This window comes from Chiloscyllium plagiosum, chromosome 21 (assembly GCF_004010195.1).
Source record: "Chiloscyllium plagiosum isolate BGI_BamShark_2017 chromosome 21, ASM401019v2, whole genome shotgun sequence".
In the NCBI taxonomy this organism is placed as follows: Eukaryota; Metazoa; Chordata; class Chondrichthyes; order Orectolobiformes; family Hemiscylliidae; genus Chiloscyllium; species Chiloscyllium plagiosum.
Genome location: NC_057730.1, coordinates 8,672,731 through 8,690,059, shown reverse-complemented (window position 1 = coordinate 8,690,059; position 17,329 = coordinate 8,672,731). Strand labels below are relative to the sequence as shown.

The window sequence follows — 17,329 nt, the reverse complement described above, 5'->3', positions numbered from 1 at the left end:
TGATAACTTGGCCTACAACAACACAATGGCCTGACAGACAACAGAAGACTTCAGTACATTGCTTTTGTGTTGGCCATCAAGACTGCCCTCCTCCGACTGGGTTGGAAACTTAGCTCACTGGATGGTAACAGCAAGTTCAGTATCTCCATTTGGTTGTGAGGCTGAAGGCCATTTTGAGCCTCTGTTGGTAACTTTTACCAATGTCAAAGTAACCCTTTGCCACATGCATCAAGGCAGCCAGCTCAATCAACAGGGCCAATCTAGTAGCAGGCCAAGCAGCATCACAGCCAGAGGTTCCCAAGCCATGGAGCTAAGGAGATGAGTGGCTACTAGTCAGATGATGTCAAGAGTGTGCTGCTGGAAAAGCACAGCAGGTCAGGCAGCATCCGAGGAGCAGAAAAATCGACATTTCGGGCAAAAGCCCTTCATCAGGTCAGATGATAACTTGGCCTACAACAACACAATGGCCTGACAGACATCAGAAGACTTCAGTACATTGCTTTTGTGTTGGCCATCAAGACTGCCCTGCTCCGAATGGGTTGGAAACTTAGCTCACTGGATGGTAACAGCAAGTTCAGTATCTCCATTTGGTTGTGAGGCTGAAGTCTCAAAGCCCTTGGGAAAATCAGCCTGAATTTATCTTCCTCTTAAAATTATCAATAATCTGTACCTCAAATCCTCTTTGTGGCAGTATGTTCCACATTTAACCCCAAAGCTATAAGTTAATTTCTTTTAAATTTTCTTATCAACCTGTTCAGAGATGTTATTACACACCTGTGCAGCAGGTGAGACTTGAACCTGGGCCTCCAAGACCAGGGGTAGAGACATTACCACTGTGCCACAAGAGTCCTGCTAGAATTCTAATCACTCTCTGGCTTAAGAGGTTCCTCCTGAATCTAATCATTGGATTTAATAGTAACTGACATGTAGTTATCATACCTAGTTTCGGCCTCCACACAATGGGAAAGCCAGCATATGGTAAGGTGAAGTGGGGCAGGGAGAGAAGGCTGCGGGGGAAGGGACAGGGAAGAGGGTTGAGGAGTGGAGGGGAAAACGATGAGGGAAGAGATATAGAAATTGAAAAACAAACTACCTTTATCGTTCCCAGTTTGTATTCTTCCTCAGTGTCCTTGTATATCACAACCACATAGTCATTCCCGATGTGCCGTTTCTTATTACAGCAGGCTCTATCAGATTCTTTATTTGGCATCAAGGTCGCAATGTGAAAAATTGCTTCAATTATTGAAAAATAAGAAAAATTCATCATTGCACAGGAAAATGCTGAAGGAGTAGAGAAAATCTAGTTTCATAAATGCACAGGGGTCATCCAGCCAACAGTGAAAAATGCACCATATCTGTTTAATAATATTAAATCTCTCTCCCAATGAAGACCATCTGGAATAAATTGCTAGTCTTTAATAATAATTATAGACTTCCAAATGATCAAAAAAATCTGGTTTACTAATGTCCTTTTGGGAACGAAATCTGCCACCCTTACCCACTCTGGCCTTCATGCATTTACAGATGTATAGCAATATTGTTGATTCTTTACTGCCCTCGGAAATGGCTGAGCCAGCCACTCCGTGAAAGAGCAATTAGGGGACAGCGGGAAATGCTGGCCTTGTCAGCATTTTTCCAAGGTAAAAAAGACAAAATTCAGGTGTGATGTGCAATGAACACCTTAATCAAGGTCATTAATTTTACACAATTGTTCAAATTTCAAAAGACATCCCACTATGTCCAACTATATCTCCAAACTGAAATCTTTAGACTTGTTTTACATCAAAGTATCTTGTTATTACATAATAATAAGCCTTCTGATTTTGAGTCAAAGAATATTTAGTTTAAAAAAAATTAAGGTGAGGGGAAAAGATTTAAAAAAAGGACCAACTGGGCAACCTTTTCACACAGATGGTCGTGCGTGTATGGAATGAGCTGCCAAAGGAAGTGGTGGAGGCTGGTACAATTGCAACATTTAAAAGGCACCTGGATAGGTATATGAATAGGAAGGGTTTAAACAGGGATGGGGCCAAATGCTGGCAAATGGGACTAGATTAATTTCGAATATCTGGTTAAGTTGGACCGAAGAGTCTGTTGCCATGCTGTAAAACTCTACGACTCTAAATCTGAAGTAAAAGAATAAGTTCCTCTGGGGCAAAAACAAATACTTTAAAAATACTTGTAATGGTCATCACCAAATAGAATGCTAAGTTGAACAAAATGTTGCCTTCTTTACTGGCTCAATCAGCTGTAGACAATGGGAATGCCCTCTGCATCAGTTTAGTCCATCAGAATTGGGTGTGTTTGGACCAAAGAGGGGTGCAGGGATGAACACAAGGTGAGAAAAGGGATGAAGTAATCCCTTAACTGAACAGGAAAATAACCTCCTGTCACATTTGCATCTGCTAACATTAATGAGTCAAGTTGAGCAAGGACAGAACTTAATACATAAACCATTTCATTTCAAGGTTAATTGGAGCTGAACATTTGAATGGATGAATACACATTAACATGTTGGAACCTTGCCTGCTTTACTGGCATTCTTCATACTCAAAAACTAGCTTCTCTAAACTCAAGCAATAGAGAATAGGCCTCCCTGGAAAGATCAACTGTTGTTACACTACGTTTGCACTTTCCCATTAAATACAATTACTTTTCCTACTACGGACTGGAAGTTAACAGGTAAGTGATTCCTGGATGTCAGCTGTGTCAAGCACCAATGTGAGTTGCAACATTCTTGCCTGAGTCAGAAGGTTAAGGGTTCAAGGTGACCTCCTGGAGTTGAGGGCAACAGCCTAAGATGACACTCCTGCGTAGTGCCAAGGGATCCACATTTGGAGGTGTCATCTTCAAGTTGAGATGTTAGACCAAGGTCCCACCTGCCCACGCAGCAAATTGTCAGCCTTGGAAGTTGTGACTTCTCTGTCTTCATTACCATAGGATCTGCTGGGTCCACCACTCTCAATCTAAGCATTGAGCCTGGCCAAGTCAACCAAACAACTCACCAAACACAATTTACCAAACCTCAGCAAGGCTACCCCTATGTGGCAAGCTGAACTCATTTACCTTGCATGATGTCGTCATGCCAACAGTAGGTAAACTGCCCATCATCACCATATGTGTCAAGGCCACCGAGGAAAATCTGCTCTGGGTTACAGTCTTGAAGATAGATTAATTTGCCAAGGCCTGTAAGGAACTGTGCATACCTGGATGAGCCGTATGCATTGGACAGAATTTCAACTTCATTATTAGTCTGAAACATAAGACAATAAAACGCCAATTAAACCAAAGGGTTTATTCAATACATTGAGGGTTTACTTAAGATGCTGAAGTTTGGCGTGCAAGGCAAAATACACAGTAGCATGTAACACTCAAGCTAATTTCTAGGGACTAATCTCAATGAGAGTATTATAGAACAGAGGTGTGAAATAGGGATTAGTTACCTCACAATATCAAGAAAATCAGTGACTAATGGGGTCCATACAGGAATCCTGAAACAGATTATTTATGCTTTTCATTTAGCAATCACTTAACTTTGGACAAATGCTAACCTTAACTTGCAGTTTCTTTTGATGAAAAATAAGGAAAACACCCAAAAACCTGCTAAAAACAGAAGAATTTTGAACAATGGCCCAGATTCTCCTGTCTGCAACAATGCTGATCACTGCTGACTGCGAAGATGGGTTTGCTACAACCTCTTTGCACGCTTCCGGTCAGGATCTCAATCCTGACAACAGCAGCAATGGATCACCACAGCCAGTCACTGAAAGCATTGGCAAAGAGAAACACCACAGAATACCGACATTCAGGGGCTTATACACTTCAGTGATTTGATGAGGAGCTGAGAGAGATAGCACGAGAGAGAGAGAGAACATAACACGCACGAGAGAGAGAGAACATAACGCGCACAAGTGAGATCAAGTGTGAGATTGCATCCATGAGAGGGAGTCTGTCTATGGTTCTGGAGGTTGGTGAGCTATTTGGGTTATGTGGGTGAGATTTGAGGGGGGGGGGGGGTCCCGACGTGAAAGGTGAGGCATTCTTCCTCCAGGTGTCAGGTAGTTAGGGAGTGGCGATGGAGGAGGCCCAGGACCTACATGTCTTTATCGGATTGGGAGGGGAAGTTGAAATGTTCAGCCACGGGGCATTAGGGTTGATTGGTGTAGATGTCCCGGAGATGTTCTCAAAGCGCTCTGCGAGTAGGCGTCCTGTCTCCCCAATGTAGAGGAGACCACATTGGGAGTAACGGATAAAGGGTGCAATCGACTCAATGTGTTTGCGAAGTTCGAGTCAATGGGAAGTGGACAGTTAGGTTGGGTAGGAATTTGGACAGAGGTTTGTCGGTGTGGTGGCTTGAGTGATGCTGTACGCGCTGGGTTGCAAAGATTAAAGTGTAATAAACGACAGTGCCTGACTGAGGATTGTGTACATAGCCCAAGTCTCTGACATGGAGATAAATGTAAGAAACATTCACGGAATGCCCTGGGCAGTACAAATAAGCCCATCAGAAGTTTAAACTTTGTAGATACTTTTAACATTTATTTGCATATCAGGATTTCTGATAGGTCCTAAGGGCAAACTGGTGGAAATCTTTGCACCCATCATTGGCAGCATCAGAAATTTGGCCCATTATAGTTTTATGTCCATTTGATTACCACCAATGGTGCTAAAGCTGGAAATTTCAAAGTGGAGGCAAGGTCAGGTCGCCAAAATAGGAAGGAGTGGGAAGCAAACTCTTTGATTGAAATGAAAACAAAAATTTTTGAAAATACTTAGCATGACAGGTAACATGTTGCAAGGATACAGAATTAATGGTCAGACCAGTGGCCTTTCTTCAGCACCAGAAAAGAGCTAGCAATGTGACAGGTGTTAAGCAAATGCAGAGATAAAGAAACTGAAGGGAACGACACCAACAGAATGGTTTCAGATGGGTGGAAAGCAGGATAAAATTAAATGAACTAGATGACAAAGAGCTATTGCAAGAAATCAAAAGACAGATCTAGGTAAAGTATAAATGGGAATAGCAGTCTCTAGCAGTATAGCCATAACAAAGTATTGTGGAGGTGAAGATGGAGATGACTCATTGAGCTGGGAAAAGCCTTTACCTGTCCTTCTCCCACATAGACAACTCCAATCTTGTGTGTGTCATAAGGCGGCATCTGGTCCAGAACTTTAATGGCTCGCTCTGTGATCTAAATTTAAAAAAAACTCTTCATTAGTTACCTATAGCTAACAGCGCATACATCTGCAACAAACAACTTTATAAAATGCACAGATATTAAATATACTCGCACTTTTTGTTTGCAAAGGGGTGCCACCATACATATTCATAATTCAAGCCTGCATCTGAACATGTATCACTGTACGTTCACAACCACCAACAAATCGACATTGTTGAATGTTCTACCCAACACCATTGTGGTCATGATGACACCAACAATTCAAGGAAAAGGACTCATTACCTTCTCAAGCAACTGGTGTAAGCAACAAATGCCTTAGTCAGCATCTTATCGACAAAGAGAATCACAGCACAGAAGGCAGCCAATCAACCTACTGTGCTGTCTCAGCTGTTTGTAAATGGTACTCCACCAATCCAATTGAGTCCTGTAGCCTTGCAACTGCTTTCTTTTTCTTCAAATTATTTTTCATTCCTTTTTAAAGTTATCACTGAAACTGTTTCCACAAACCTTTTGGATAGTAAATTCTTGATCAGCAACTCTCCATAGAAAAATAAAAATTCTTACCCCTCTTCAGAAAAAGATTCCAAGATTTAAATATCCTACAACTGCTTTCATCAATTCCCAATTTGGCTCGACCTTCCAACTCCTATACTCAATACTCTGACCAATAAAAGAAAGCATACCAAACGCCTTCTTCACTGTCCTATCTCGCTGCGACTCCACTTTCAAGGAGCAATGAACCTGCACTCCAAAGTCTCTTTGTTCAGCAACACTCCCTAGGACCTTACCTCTCCAAATAATTCTCTTCCCGGGGGCGTGTTGCTTCTCTTACCCACATATCCGGACAAGGATCATATTAAGGCAACTCAAAGCAAACTTTCTTGACCATTTCTTTTCAATTGACAGAAGGCAACTTCATCAAGTTTCTTTTTCTATTATGCTATGATCCAATAAAGAAAGGTTGAAACCTCAGTGGCAACCGTGTTTCTGTCCACTTACCTAATACTAATCCAAACAACACTGCATACTCGCCTCATTGTAAAACAAGCAACATGCTTTGGAGTGGTGACCTGAAGCTTGAATTTCACTCACCTCAGTCTTGGGTACCAGAAGGGGCTTGTTAGCTTCACTTCCAAAGAATGGCGAATGATACAACTGTAGGAATACAAAACTGCAAGGGAATCAAAAACACAGAAACATAGAACATTTGCAACACAAGTGACAGTCCATCTTTTCCATGCCAGCTGAAGTTGTAGAGTCAAATCCTATTTTTCATCTTAATCTGCAGCCCTGTAGGTCAAAGCTTTTCAAATTTCAAACCCCCATATTGTTGAGATACAGAAAGGATTCCTTCCTTGAACATTCTTTCAGGAGTTCCAGACCCATCTCCAGTGTCTAGGAAAAGAAACATTGCCTCAATTTCCCTCTAACATTTCTGTTAATTTCTTTAAATTTATGGCTAATACTGCTAAAGGAAAAAGGCTGCTTCAATGTACCCTATCCAAGCAGTTCTTAATTTTATCCAAATTCACTAAAGCTCCCCTCAGCCTTCTCTGCTTCAAAGAAAATAACTCCAGTATTTCCAAGGCTTCCTCTCCTTCTTCAGATTAAATTCAAGGTTATATGATGATTTTAAATACATAGGTACTTGGGGAGCAAGTATAGGAATTATCAAAATCTGTGGCTTGCTAGAATGGCAGGATGGCTGTATAACATCCTGGTGAAATTGTAGCAAAGAATAGAGTTTTGAGAGAAAACACCAGAGCCTTAAAAAAACAGGCAGTGAGAATAGGTGCCCAAAACTAAGTTAGTGAAGATCAGTAAGAACAGGGGTGAAGGTGAATGGGTCTCATTGCAGTTAACAGTTAAACAGTATATCTTAGAAAAGCTTCATAGTTTGTTAGCAGATAGAAGATGGCATGCAGGCCAGGAAGAGAACAGGAACAGCTCAGCCTGCTGCCAACAAACGCATGCACAGGGTCTTAGCAGCAGATGGGCTGCAGCAGCAAACAGGTGAAAGTAAAGGGTCCGGTCACTGTGATGTTGAAAGTAGGAGACGTGCAGTTTAGACAAGAGTCAAACAGTGCTACAAGCTTAAAAACCCATCTCGCTCAATGCAAGTGTGGCCAGGCAGGAGGTGGAATCTGTGGCAAGAGAACAAAGTTTGTGGGGTGAGAAATTGGGAGGGGTGGCAAAGTCATTGACCATGGACTACACAACGTCGGTTTAGAGAAAACCATAATTCATTAGGATTGCATGCCGCATGAACACAGTCTGGTGACAGACGCAATGGGAGGGTTGAGAGAGTTGGTCATGTGGTGCAGCTGGTTGTCATCATGTGAAACCTGGTTCCATATCTTTGAATAATATTGCAGAGATGTCACACAGGAATAGCGTCAACAAAAGATCTTCAACGGGGGTCTGAGATACTTGCTCTTACTCACAAGCTAAGGTAATCATAGAGCCATACAGCAGGGAAACAGACTCTTCAGTCCAACCAGTTCATGCCAATCATGTTCCCAAACTAAACAAGTCCCACCTGCCTGCATTTGGCTCATATCCCTCCAAACCTTTCCTATTGACGTCCTTATCCAAATGTCTTTTAAACATTCTAAGTTGTGCTGCATGCACCATCTCCTCTTGCAGTTCATTCCACACACAAAGCGCTCTGTGTAAAAAGGTTGCCTCTTTGTATCCTTTTTAAATCTTTATCCTTTCACCTTAAAAATATACTCCTTAGTTTTTGAACTTCCCCACCTTAGGAAAAGGCCTTTCCTATTCACCTCATCGATGCTCATGATTTTGTAAGTCACTATAAGGTCATCCCTCAACCTCCTAGGCTCCAGTGAAAAAAGCCCCAGCTTATTTTTATATCTCAAACCCTCCATTCCTGGCAACATCCTGGTAAATCTTTTCTGAACCCTCTCTGGTTTAATATCCTTCCTATAATTCATTCACACTATCACTAAATTTTTACATTTATCAATTATTTTAAAATGGATTACAGTGATCCAATCAATAAAAATGCTCATTATTAAACATGGAAATTATCCCATGAAGATCTTCAGGAACTTTTGCATCAATGTAGTGTTTTAACCTCGAGCATATGATAATTAGAACAATTTGCCAACATATATAATTGGGGTTAATTTTTTTATCAAATAGTATTCCTGTTTTTTGGATCTTACTGTGCATTATAACAAAGACTGCAGTTCAAAACAACTTCATTGGCTATAAAATGCTTTGGGACTGCCCGAGTTTGCTGACAGGCACTATATAAAGTCTTCTCTTTGTCTTTCTAAAATCTTTTTAAATACAAAGAAAGACCAAACATACCTTGGGCTAATCCCACTAATTTTTTCTGCATTCGAAGCTGTGGATCTGTTCTGAACCCCATCGCGTTGTGACCTTCTCTCCCTCCTTGATGGAGCAGAATCAGAGATGGTGTGACCCCTGGGTCTGTACCGGTTTGGCGACAGAGGGGGTTCCTGACTTTCTGTCGGCTGCAGGTTTTCCAGTCTGGTGTTCACATCATTGGTTTCAAGTTTGCCATTTGAAGAGCATTCCTCTTCAATGCTTTCAGTGCGGCTTCTGGGCTTCCCTTCAGCCACAGGTTTCCCAGGGAGTCCCTCTCTCCCATTTAGTTCTGTCATTTCTTGCAGGTTCTGAAGTTCGGGGGAGGAGCTGGATTTATTGAGAATTTGAGCGTGGTCAATATTGAATTCTTCTTCCGAGGGATCCACAGCTAATGAAGATGGCACAACCTTTCCTGTTGCAATTCCCATAATCCCACTATCCTCCACTTGAAGGATTTTGTCTTCCTCTTGACTCGAAGTTGATGACGACTGGGGGTTGGAGGAGGAAAATCACTGATTAAAGCAAACCACTTATTTATTCAACATTAATGAAACCGTTTGAAAGCTTTGGCAACTGCAATACGTTCATTATAGTCTATTTGAATGCAATAAACCATTAAATATTCATTTTTCACATTGTCCAGCTTTGTCAAGACATTTACCAAATTATAGAGATTATGTAGGTAATGTACCACAGAGTGTAGTAATATATGTCACCTTGCCCGCAGTGCTGCCTAAAAATGTATTTGCACGATACAAATTTGAAAATGACAAATGCACAAGAAAATACCAGAAAATCTTGACTAATTAAAAAGATTATAGCAGGGAATTTGGATAAGTTCAAGATAATCAAGCAGAGTCAAGGGGATAACAAATTGGTATGGATAGAAGACTGACTGGCTGGCTAAGAGGAAGCAGACAGTAAGTACAAATAGGTCTTTTTCAAATTGGCAGGATGTAGTGGGTAGTGTGCCACAGGGATCAAAGCAGGAGTCTCCGCTGTTTACAACTGATATAAATGAAGGAGGGACAGAGATCTGATTGCCAGGTTTGCTTATGGTACAAACCTTGGTAGGACAGTATGTTTTGAAGAGGGCACATGGAGACTACAAAAATATCTAGAGAGGTTAATCAAGTGTGCAAGGATCTGGAAAATGGAGCATAACTTGGGAACAAGTGAAAATGTCCATTTTGACATGACAAAAGTGTATTACCTAAATGGTGACAGCTCAGACATACACAGGGACTGCAAAACGTCAGTATGCAGGTATGGAAAGTAATTAGGAAAGCTAATAGAATGTTATCATTTAGTGAGAAGGGAATTGTATACAGGAGTGAAGACGTTATGCTTCAGTTACACAGGGTGCTTGTGATACTGCATATAGAGTATGGAGTACAGTTCTGGTCATTTAAGGAAGGGTACAATTGCATCAGAAGCATTCAGAAAATGTAACCCAGCTAACACCTGGAATAAGAGAGTTTACGAATGAGGAAAGATTAGAAAAATCCAGGCATGTGGCTGCTGGAATTTAGAAGAGTAACAGGTAACTTGATGGAAACATACAAGATCCTGAGGGGTCTTGAAAGGGTGGACATGGAAGTAATATTTCCTCATATGGGAGAATCCAGATATAAGGATCAGTGTTTAAAAATCAGGATCACCCATTTATAAAAGAGAATTGAGGTGAAATATTTTTCTCTGAGGTTAGAGTGTCTTTGGAACCTGGCTCCCAAAAATGGTAGTAGTAGTAATATAGTTGCTAATACTTAAAGGCAGAGACAGATATATTCTGAAGCAAGGTTGTGAAATGGTATCAGGAATGGACTGGAATGTGGAATTGAGCTTACAATCAGATCAGTCATGATCCTAATGAACAATTGAGCAGTCTCGAGGGGCTGAATGGTCTACTCAGAATCTTAATTCATGTGCTTGTCGGGAAGATGGTATGAAGAAGAGAACAGAGCAATTCAAATTTGCTTACTTTTATTTCTTTAGAATTTTAATTGCTCAAAACCTCCTGAAGCCCTACTGACTTTACAGCCAATGAAGCATCCTTGAACTGTAAAAAGTCATTACTGTCTCAGAGAACTAGAGGGCTGCTCTTGAGGGAGAAAGAAAGAGAGAGACACAATTAGTAATGGTGGAACCTGAACACCACTATATATTAGGCAAGGGAAGAAGCTGAAAAAGGGGGTCCTTTATAGTAACCCCTGCCAATGCAGGAATTAAACCCATGGTGTTGGCATCACTCTGCATTGCAAACCAGCTGTCCAGCCATTTGAGCCGACTCTACTTCAATACTTTGCAGTGTATTCACAGTTGCAATACATGAAATGCGGCAACCAAATTGCACATAGCAGGGATCCACAAACAGCAATGAAATACATGACTAGGTAATCCGTTTTAGTGGTGCTAACTAAGGGAAAAATATTAGTTGGAGAACTTGCTTGTTCTTTTCAAAATCATGCCAACGTGATCATTAATATCTAATTTATAGGGCAGATGAGGTCACTGTGTAGTATCTCACATGACTCAGACAGTGCCGCACTGTGGTGTGGTACCAGGTTAGGTGAAATCCCCTGGTGTGGGGCTGAAACCACAATCTTCTGACTCAGAGACATTAGGGCTACATACTGAGCCAAACCTGACATCTGCTACTTAATGAGACTTTTTCTTCAATATAATCACAGCTGGGCAGAATTTAAAAGAGCTGGATGACATACAAGTCTCAGCCCAGTCAGGCTGTGAAAGCATTCAGAAAAACAAAATGAGTAATGCGACTCCAGAAAGAAAGGTGCAGAGTGGTAAGCAAATGGGAAAAAAAAAGTCATGTGAAAAACGGAGGCCGGCAGGTAGGACCTGAAGCCAAATGTTAGTTCTAGAATGCTGCAGAGTTCCAGAGGAAATGTTGACATACTGATTTTCAATCACTTGACATTCATTTTGGATGTAAGCATGTAGTAGGCCAAAACACCTGAAGGATCAGAATGGTCTGTGTTTTGTATGACAGAGATAACATAGCTAGCAAAATCACCAATCAGCACTAGGTCTCTATATTTTAAGGTGACTGCATTGTGAACAATGAACACAGCAGAATGATACATCAATCAATCGCAATCTCAAACAACCAAACTGGGTCAAAGCTAGTGGTGCAAGGTTGACAAAGACAAGTTTTGTTTAATATGCAACCGTGTGAATTAAACCATTGTACTACAGCAAGGATTGAAAAGAAAAATAATAAATTTAATGAACAATAGATAATGGCCTTCCGAAGACAAAAGTGCTTTCACTTACTCTACTGCAGTGCACTGGACTTTTATCATAGCTCTCTGCAGGCATGAAGATTGGCTCAGATACCATTGCCTCAAAGTCTTCAAGTTCTTGAGATTCCACAGGAGAGTCGCACACCTTCAAGTCCATCCCAGGCCCATCACCTTCCTCTACCACTGCAACTGAATCTACAAATTCAATCAAGATCAGGACTTGCATTGTTAAAACAATATTCCCTTTTATCTAACTGCAAAACCTCTGAACAGATGAGATCTTGTTCAAGGTACATGAGGAAGAGTTGAGGATCAACGTTTTAACCTCTCAGAATTCCATGCAAAGCATTAGCAGTAACACAAAAAACTGCAGCATTAAATATCGAAACTAACACCTTCCACCCACGTCAAATGAAAACTATCCTTCGAGATTTACTGAAGCCATCTATTTAACAATCTATTTAGCAAATTAGTTCAAGTTTAATATTGAGTAATTGCCAACATGGAATAAATTAGCAGATTTATAAACACTATTCTGATTGACAACAAAACTATCTTCTTTGTTTGAAGCAATTTGGAACACTAATGCGTAAAAATAAAAAGGATATAAAAGACAATTATCTTCACCAAAATGTACCAATTCAGTACTTCAAAAAAAATGCAATCTCTGTTAAAAGCAATATGCAAAACAAGTCAACGTGTTTTATCTATGACAAATCGTTAAACTCAAAAATAGCTGTCTTTCAGTGTTATATTCACGGCTGGGAAGTGGCTAATTCTTTTCCTAGACCAACTTCTCTAGTGGTCATAATGTTTTATTTTGATCACATGAAGTAGCCAATTGTAAGTGTCAAACTGTATGGGTTAGTATTAGGAACACCAGGCAAGTTTCTTTAAATTAACAAAGTTTGCCTCGTCTATTACAAATAAAACTTACTCAAAAATGAAATGATTATTGATAGTTTGGCCTATACAGTTTTGTTTTAAACATATACCTACCCTTCAAAAAGTTAACATACACATAGAGTCATAGAGATGTACATCATGGAAACAGACCCTTCGGTCCAAAGAAAAACAAAGAGAAATGAAAATCTTGCAGAGAGTTAACTTAAAAGCACTTTGGAAAATTACAGTGAAACTCAGGAGAAAATAAAAGTCACTGATTACCCAAATGGTCGCACATTGAAAGTTATTCTGCACACGTAAGGGGAAGGGGTGTCTTTGAGGAACAGTTGTGATTGGTTGAAATCACTTCACTGGAGACAGATGTCAAAGAAATCCTCTTCAGGAGTGGTAAAGATGACTTCTAATGGTTTTTCAGCTCTCACATTTTGCTGAGAGGAATTGTAAAGAAAGACAGAGGGAGCATAGAGTTGTTCCAATTCAGGCAATGTTTCTCAGAATCTCACTGGGTTCAAAATGTACTAACTTTATTCCACCCCCAAGTTGTGCCAGGTAACCTCTCTCAAAATCCTGCAGACTAGAAATTTTCATTTCAACCCCTACTACATACAGATGCACTACTGCTGCTTTTGTCCCTACTGCCTTTGTCCCTTTGCAGAGTGCCCTAATTGTTAAAAGTTCAAAGGATCCAGTCAAACTTATTATAAATTAATATTTGGATCACACTTTTTTATAGCAGACATAAAACACATGCTAAGGGCAATACAACAGCTTTCGTCTAGCTTTCTTTGTTCTTGCATTTTATAAAAAGGAAACAACAGTATAAGTGAGAAAAAGTGACCACAGATAATTCAATATTTGCAATGAACTTTCTGATCACGCCCTGCAATAATTTGTAGTTACCTTAATGGAGAAAATCATCCTAAGGCACTAGTTCTCCAAATATATTAGTTTCCAATGACTTTAGATTAGATTAGATTAGATTCCCTACAGTGTGGAAACAGGCCCTTCGGCCCAACAAGTCCACACCAACCCTCCGAAGAATAACCCACCCAGACCCATTCCCCTACGCCCTACTAATGCACCTATCACTATGGGCAATTTATCATGGCCAATTCACCTGACCTGCACATCTTTTGGACTGTGGGAGGAAACCAGAGCACCCGGAGGAAACCCACGCAGACACGGGGAGAATGTGCAAACTCCACACAGACAGTCACCCGAAGCTGGAATGGAAACCGGGTCCCTGACGCTGCAAGGCAGCAGTGCTAACCACTGAGCCACTGTATTTAAACTTTCAATATAATGCATATACAACATATGGACTAAACAGAGTAATGGAGTTTTGATGTTTTTCCTTTGTTCAATTAAACAGAAGATTTCAGCTGGGACATGTTTTGATGCATTTATTTTTTAAATGCAAGCTATGCTGTGCTCATTGACCCCAAGTGACAACAAAACCAATGCTACTTTTACTGGAACAACATAAGATGAAGCATTCACATTCTCAGACTCCTTTGTCAAGGAAATTTGCCAAATTCAAAGTCAAACTCAGGGTGAGAAGATTGTTAATTGGCTGATTTAAACAAAAAGTTCCTCTGTTTCGGTATTTTGCTTACACAGCAACTAATACCACCAGCAGCACACTAACGTATCTATTTCGCTTGTCCTTAAGTCCTAATTCAGCTTTCTCTTTATTTCTGTAGCATACCAATCCGTTTTGCAACTAACATACAGTTAATTGCTTTTATTAAACCGAGTCAATTTAAACAAGTATCAATCACCAAATGTTAGAAAACCTTATACGGTCTTTGATATATGTATTAAATTTTGCTGGACTTGTGCACCAACTTTATCCCTTGCTGCAGCTAGGAATAAGACAACAGCAGATTTTTCAGCCCTGGCATATTATGAGATATGAAATAACCTTTAAAATTTCTTGTTCCTTTTTGTTTGCCCCAGCGTAGATTTTAGTAGGAATTTGGTAAGTGCGTTATGCCAAAAGTGTGTTGTACTAAAAAGATTAATCCTATTTAATCATTTAGCTGAATGCTTTTCTTAAAGAGTAATCTGGTTAATAGGACCAAGAAATGTTTGCATTGTTTTTATGCTTTAACCTGTAGATTCAGGAGACCTCAATACTTTAGTTCAGCAACATATTTAATATAAACTGGAATGGCTGCACTTCCTCATTACACGCTTGATGATGAGTAAAACATAGATCTGTAAGCCAGATTCAGTCAATTGTTAATCAAAGCACTAGTTTTCAGAAATTTAGTCCTCAGTTTCTCCTTGAACTTAAACTGCACATTTGATTTTGCACCCTATTACACCTCACTTTTTGCTGTACTGTTGGAGCTTATTAGAACTGAAGATGACTTAATGCGAGCATATAACCACATCCCTGCCACTTACTAATTTCATGCAGTTATATCTTGTCATGAGAGTAAACATGAGGCAAGTTTACTTGCAGCATGACTAGGATTATTACTTGCCTTGGTTTTGAGTCAGGATCCCATACCCATCCACTTGGTCATTATTTCAGTCACCCTGGTCATCAGGCATTGAAAATGGTGACATTCAATTTCAATAATCAAAGCCGTTAATTCATTAGGTTTCACTTATCAGCAAATTAAAATAAAAATTCCATATCCACATAGTGACCGTGCATAGAGTTCAGCAGGATATTTGATGGTGGAGGGATGTAGGGTCCAGGTTCAAAATGAGGAAGACAAATAATAGTTATTTAACAGCAACACCATAACAACATAAAGAGTCTTGTCTATTGGAAGCCACGATATATGAAGAAAGAGTGCATTTACATTAAAGGTGTTATGAGAAAACTATAGCTTTTCAAATGTATGAAACTAATATTGCTATACTCTGCACCAAATAATGATTTTCAAATAAGCTGGTTTCAATTAGCAGTGCATGCTTGATTAGTTTCAACTCGACCTAATAATGAGACAACTAAGCCTTTTGTTAATAAGCAAATTGTTCAAATAAATATTCACTCATTGAAAATAAATGGTTTAAGGCAAGGCTGGCACTTTGTAACATCAAGTTGGGAGAATTCCATGCTCCTCCAGCTAATTATTACAATAATTTTTTTTTCTCTCTCACAAAAGACACACACAGCTATGAAACAGCACGCAATGCATGGGCACTAATGATTCATGGGAGTCTTAAGTGTGCTACTGTGTACCTGCCCAGGAAATGCTCCTGTGCAACTTTTCTTGACAGCTTGTCTGGTACATAGAAGAGAAACAATCGACTGCAAAGGGAAACGAAATCAGTGGCTGTGTGAAGCACAGGACACAAACTTAAACAAAAATCCAAACAATTGATTTGCGTTAGAAACAAACACCAAAAAAAAACCTGTTGCAGATGACGTTTGATGCAAAATCTACACAAGTTTTAGTAGGAGATACATTTAAAAACACAAGCCATCTGAATCTCAGATTAATTTTACAGGATTGTTAAGTTAACAAAAGCTTAGAAAAAATTTGGAAATTAGACTTGTGCAAAAAAAGGCATCTACCTATGCAAATTTTAAGAATAATTAGGGACCTTGCTTTTCCCCGGGACTATGCTACCTTCTGCTTTTTGCTCGGAGAATCAGCAGAAAAAGGGACAAAGACTGATACGCCACACTGTGTTTTCCCTGAACTTCTACTGCCACGCTGTAATGATGCAAGGGGGCCTGTAGTTATTAACATTTCTACTCTAACACATCAGGTGGAAAAGCCAACGGGAGGTAGAGGCAGGCCTTTCATGCCTCATTCTCCAGCAGATCTAATTAGACCTGGCAGTCTAATGCTTAGGCAATTGTTGGAAACAGAAGGCGTGTCCCAAATCTTCCATTTTTTGCCAAACCTCAAAAGGCTGGAGAACACATTGGTAGGCAGCACAATTAACTTTAAGTATCTTAGTCTCCATTTCCCACAGCTAGCAGCCCCACATTCCAAGTATTAAGTGTGGTCGCAGACTCAGATTTGCTACTGCACAATTGGCACCTTGCCTACACAGATAGGCCTGTCCCAAATTGAGAACTGCCTCAGGTCAGGACAAACAAGAGCATCAAATTCATCACTTGTCATTTTGCGTGGAGGGCAAAAGGAAAGTCTCCCCGAATAAGCATGCAAAATACCAAATTAAAAGGCCTGAAAACAATAGCCAAGACAAGAAACATTGCACATGAATAATGTACAATTTCTAGATTTAACAAAGTTTGGGAGAAGATTTGTAGCTCGGGTGCTCGTTGTTGTGGTTCTATTCACCGAGCTGGGAATTTGTGTTGCAGACGTTTCGTCCCCTGTCTAGGTGACATCCTCAGTGCTTGGGAGCCTCCTGTGAAGCGCTTCTGTGATGTTTCCTCCGGCATTTAAAGTGATTTGTACCTGCCGTTTCCGGTTGTCAGTTCCAGCTGTCCACTGCAGTGGCCGGTATATTGGGTCCAGGTCGATGTGCTTATTGATTGAATCTGTGGATGAGTGCCATGCCTCTAGGAATTCCCTGGCTGTTCTCTGTTTGGTTTGTCATATAATAGTAGTGTTGTCCCAGTCAAACTCATGTTGCTTGTCATCTGAGTGTGTGGCTACTAAGGATAGCTGGTCATGTCGTTTC

At 40.2% G+C, this 17,329-nt stretch overlaps 1 protein-coding gene across 8 annotated transcripts in view; it reads right to left on the bottom strand.

The window, feature by feature from the left end:
- The window catches only part of tsc2 (TSC complex subunit 2), an 80,999-nt gene that overhangs the window by 7,621 nt on the left and 56,049 nt on the right, over window positions 1-17,329 (bottom strand). For 6 of the 8 annotated variants that reach the window (XM_043711187.1, XM_043711189.1, XM_043711191.1 and 3 more), the window contains 7 exons: window positions 15,909-15,977; window positions 11,832-11,995; window positions 8,517-9,025; window positions 6,273-6,351; window positions 5,106-5,192; window positions 3,067-3,253; window positions 1,094-1,233 (listed from right to left, as the gene is read on the bottom strand). In XM_043711187.1, coding sequence (XP_043567122.1) covers window positions 1,094-1,233; window positions 3,067-3,253; window positions 5,106-5,192; window positions 6,273-6,351; window positions 8,517-9,025; window positions 11,832-11,995; window positions 15,909-15,977 — 1,235 coding nt within the window. Of the gene's footprint in view, window positions 1-1,093; window positions 1,234-3,066; window positions 3,254-5,105; window positions 5,193-6,272; window positions 6,352-8,516; window positions 9,026-11,831; window positions 11,996-15,908; window positions 15,978-17,329 lie in introns of those variants that run through there. The other 2 variants (XM_043711190.1, XM_043711194.1) reach the window with 2 other exon arrangements.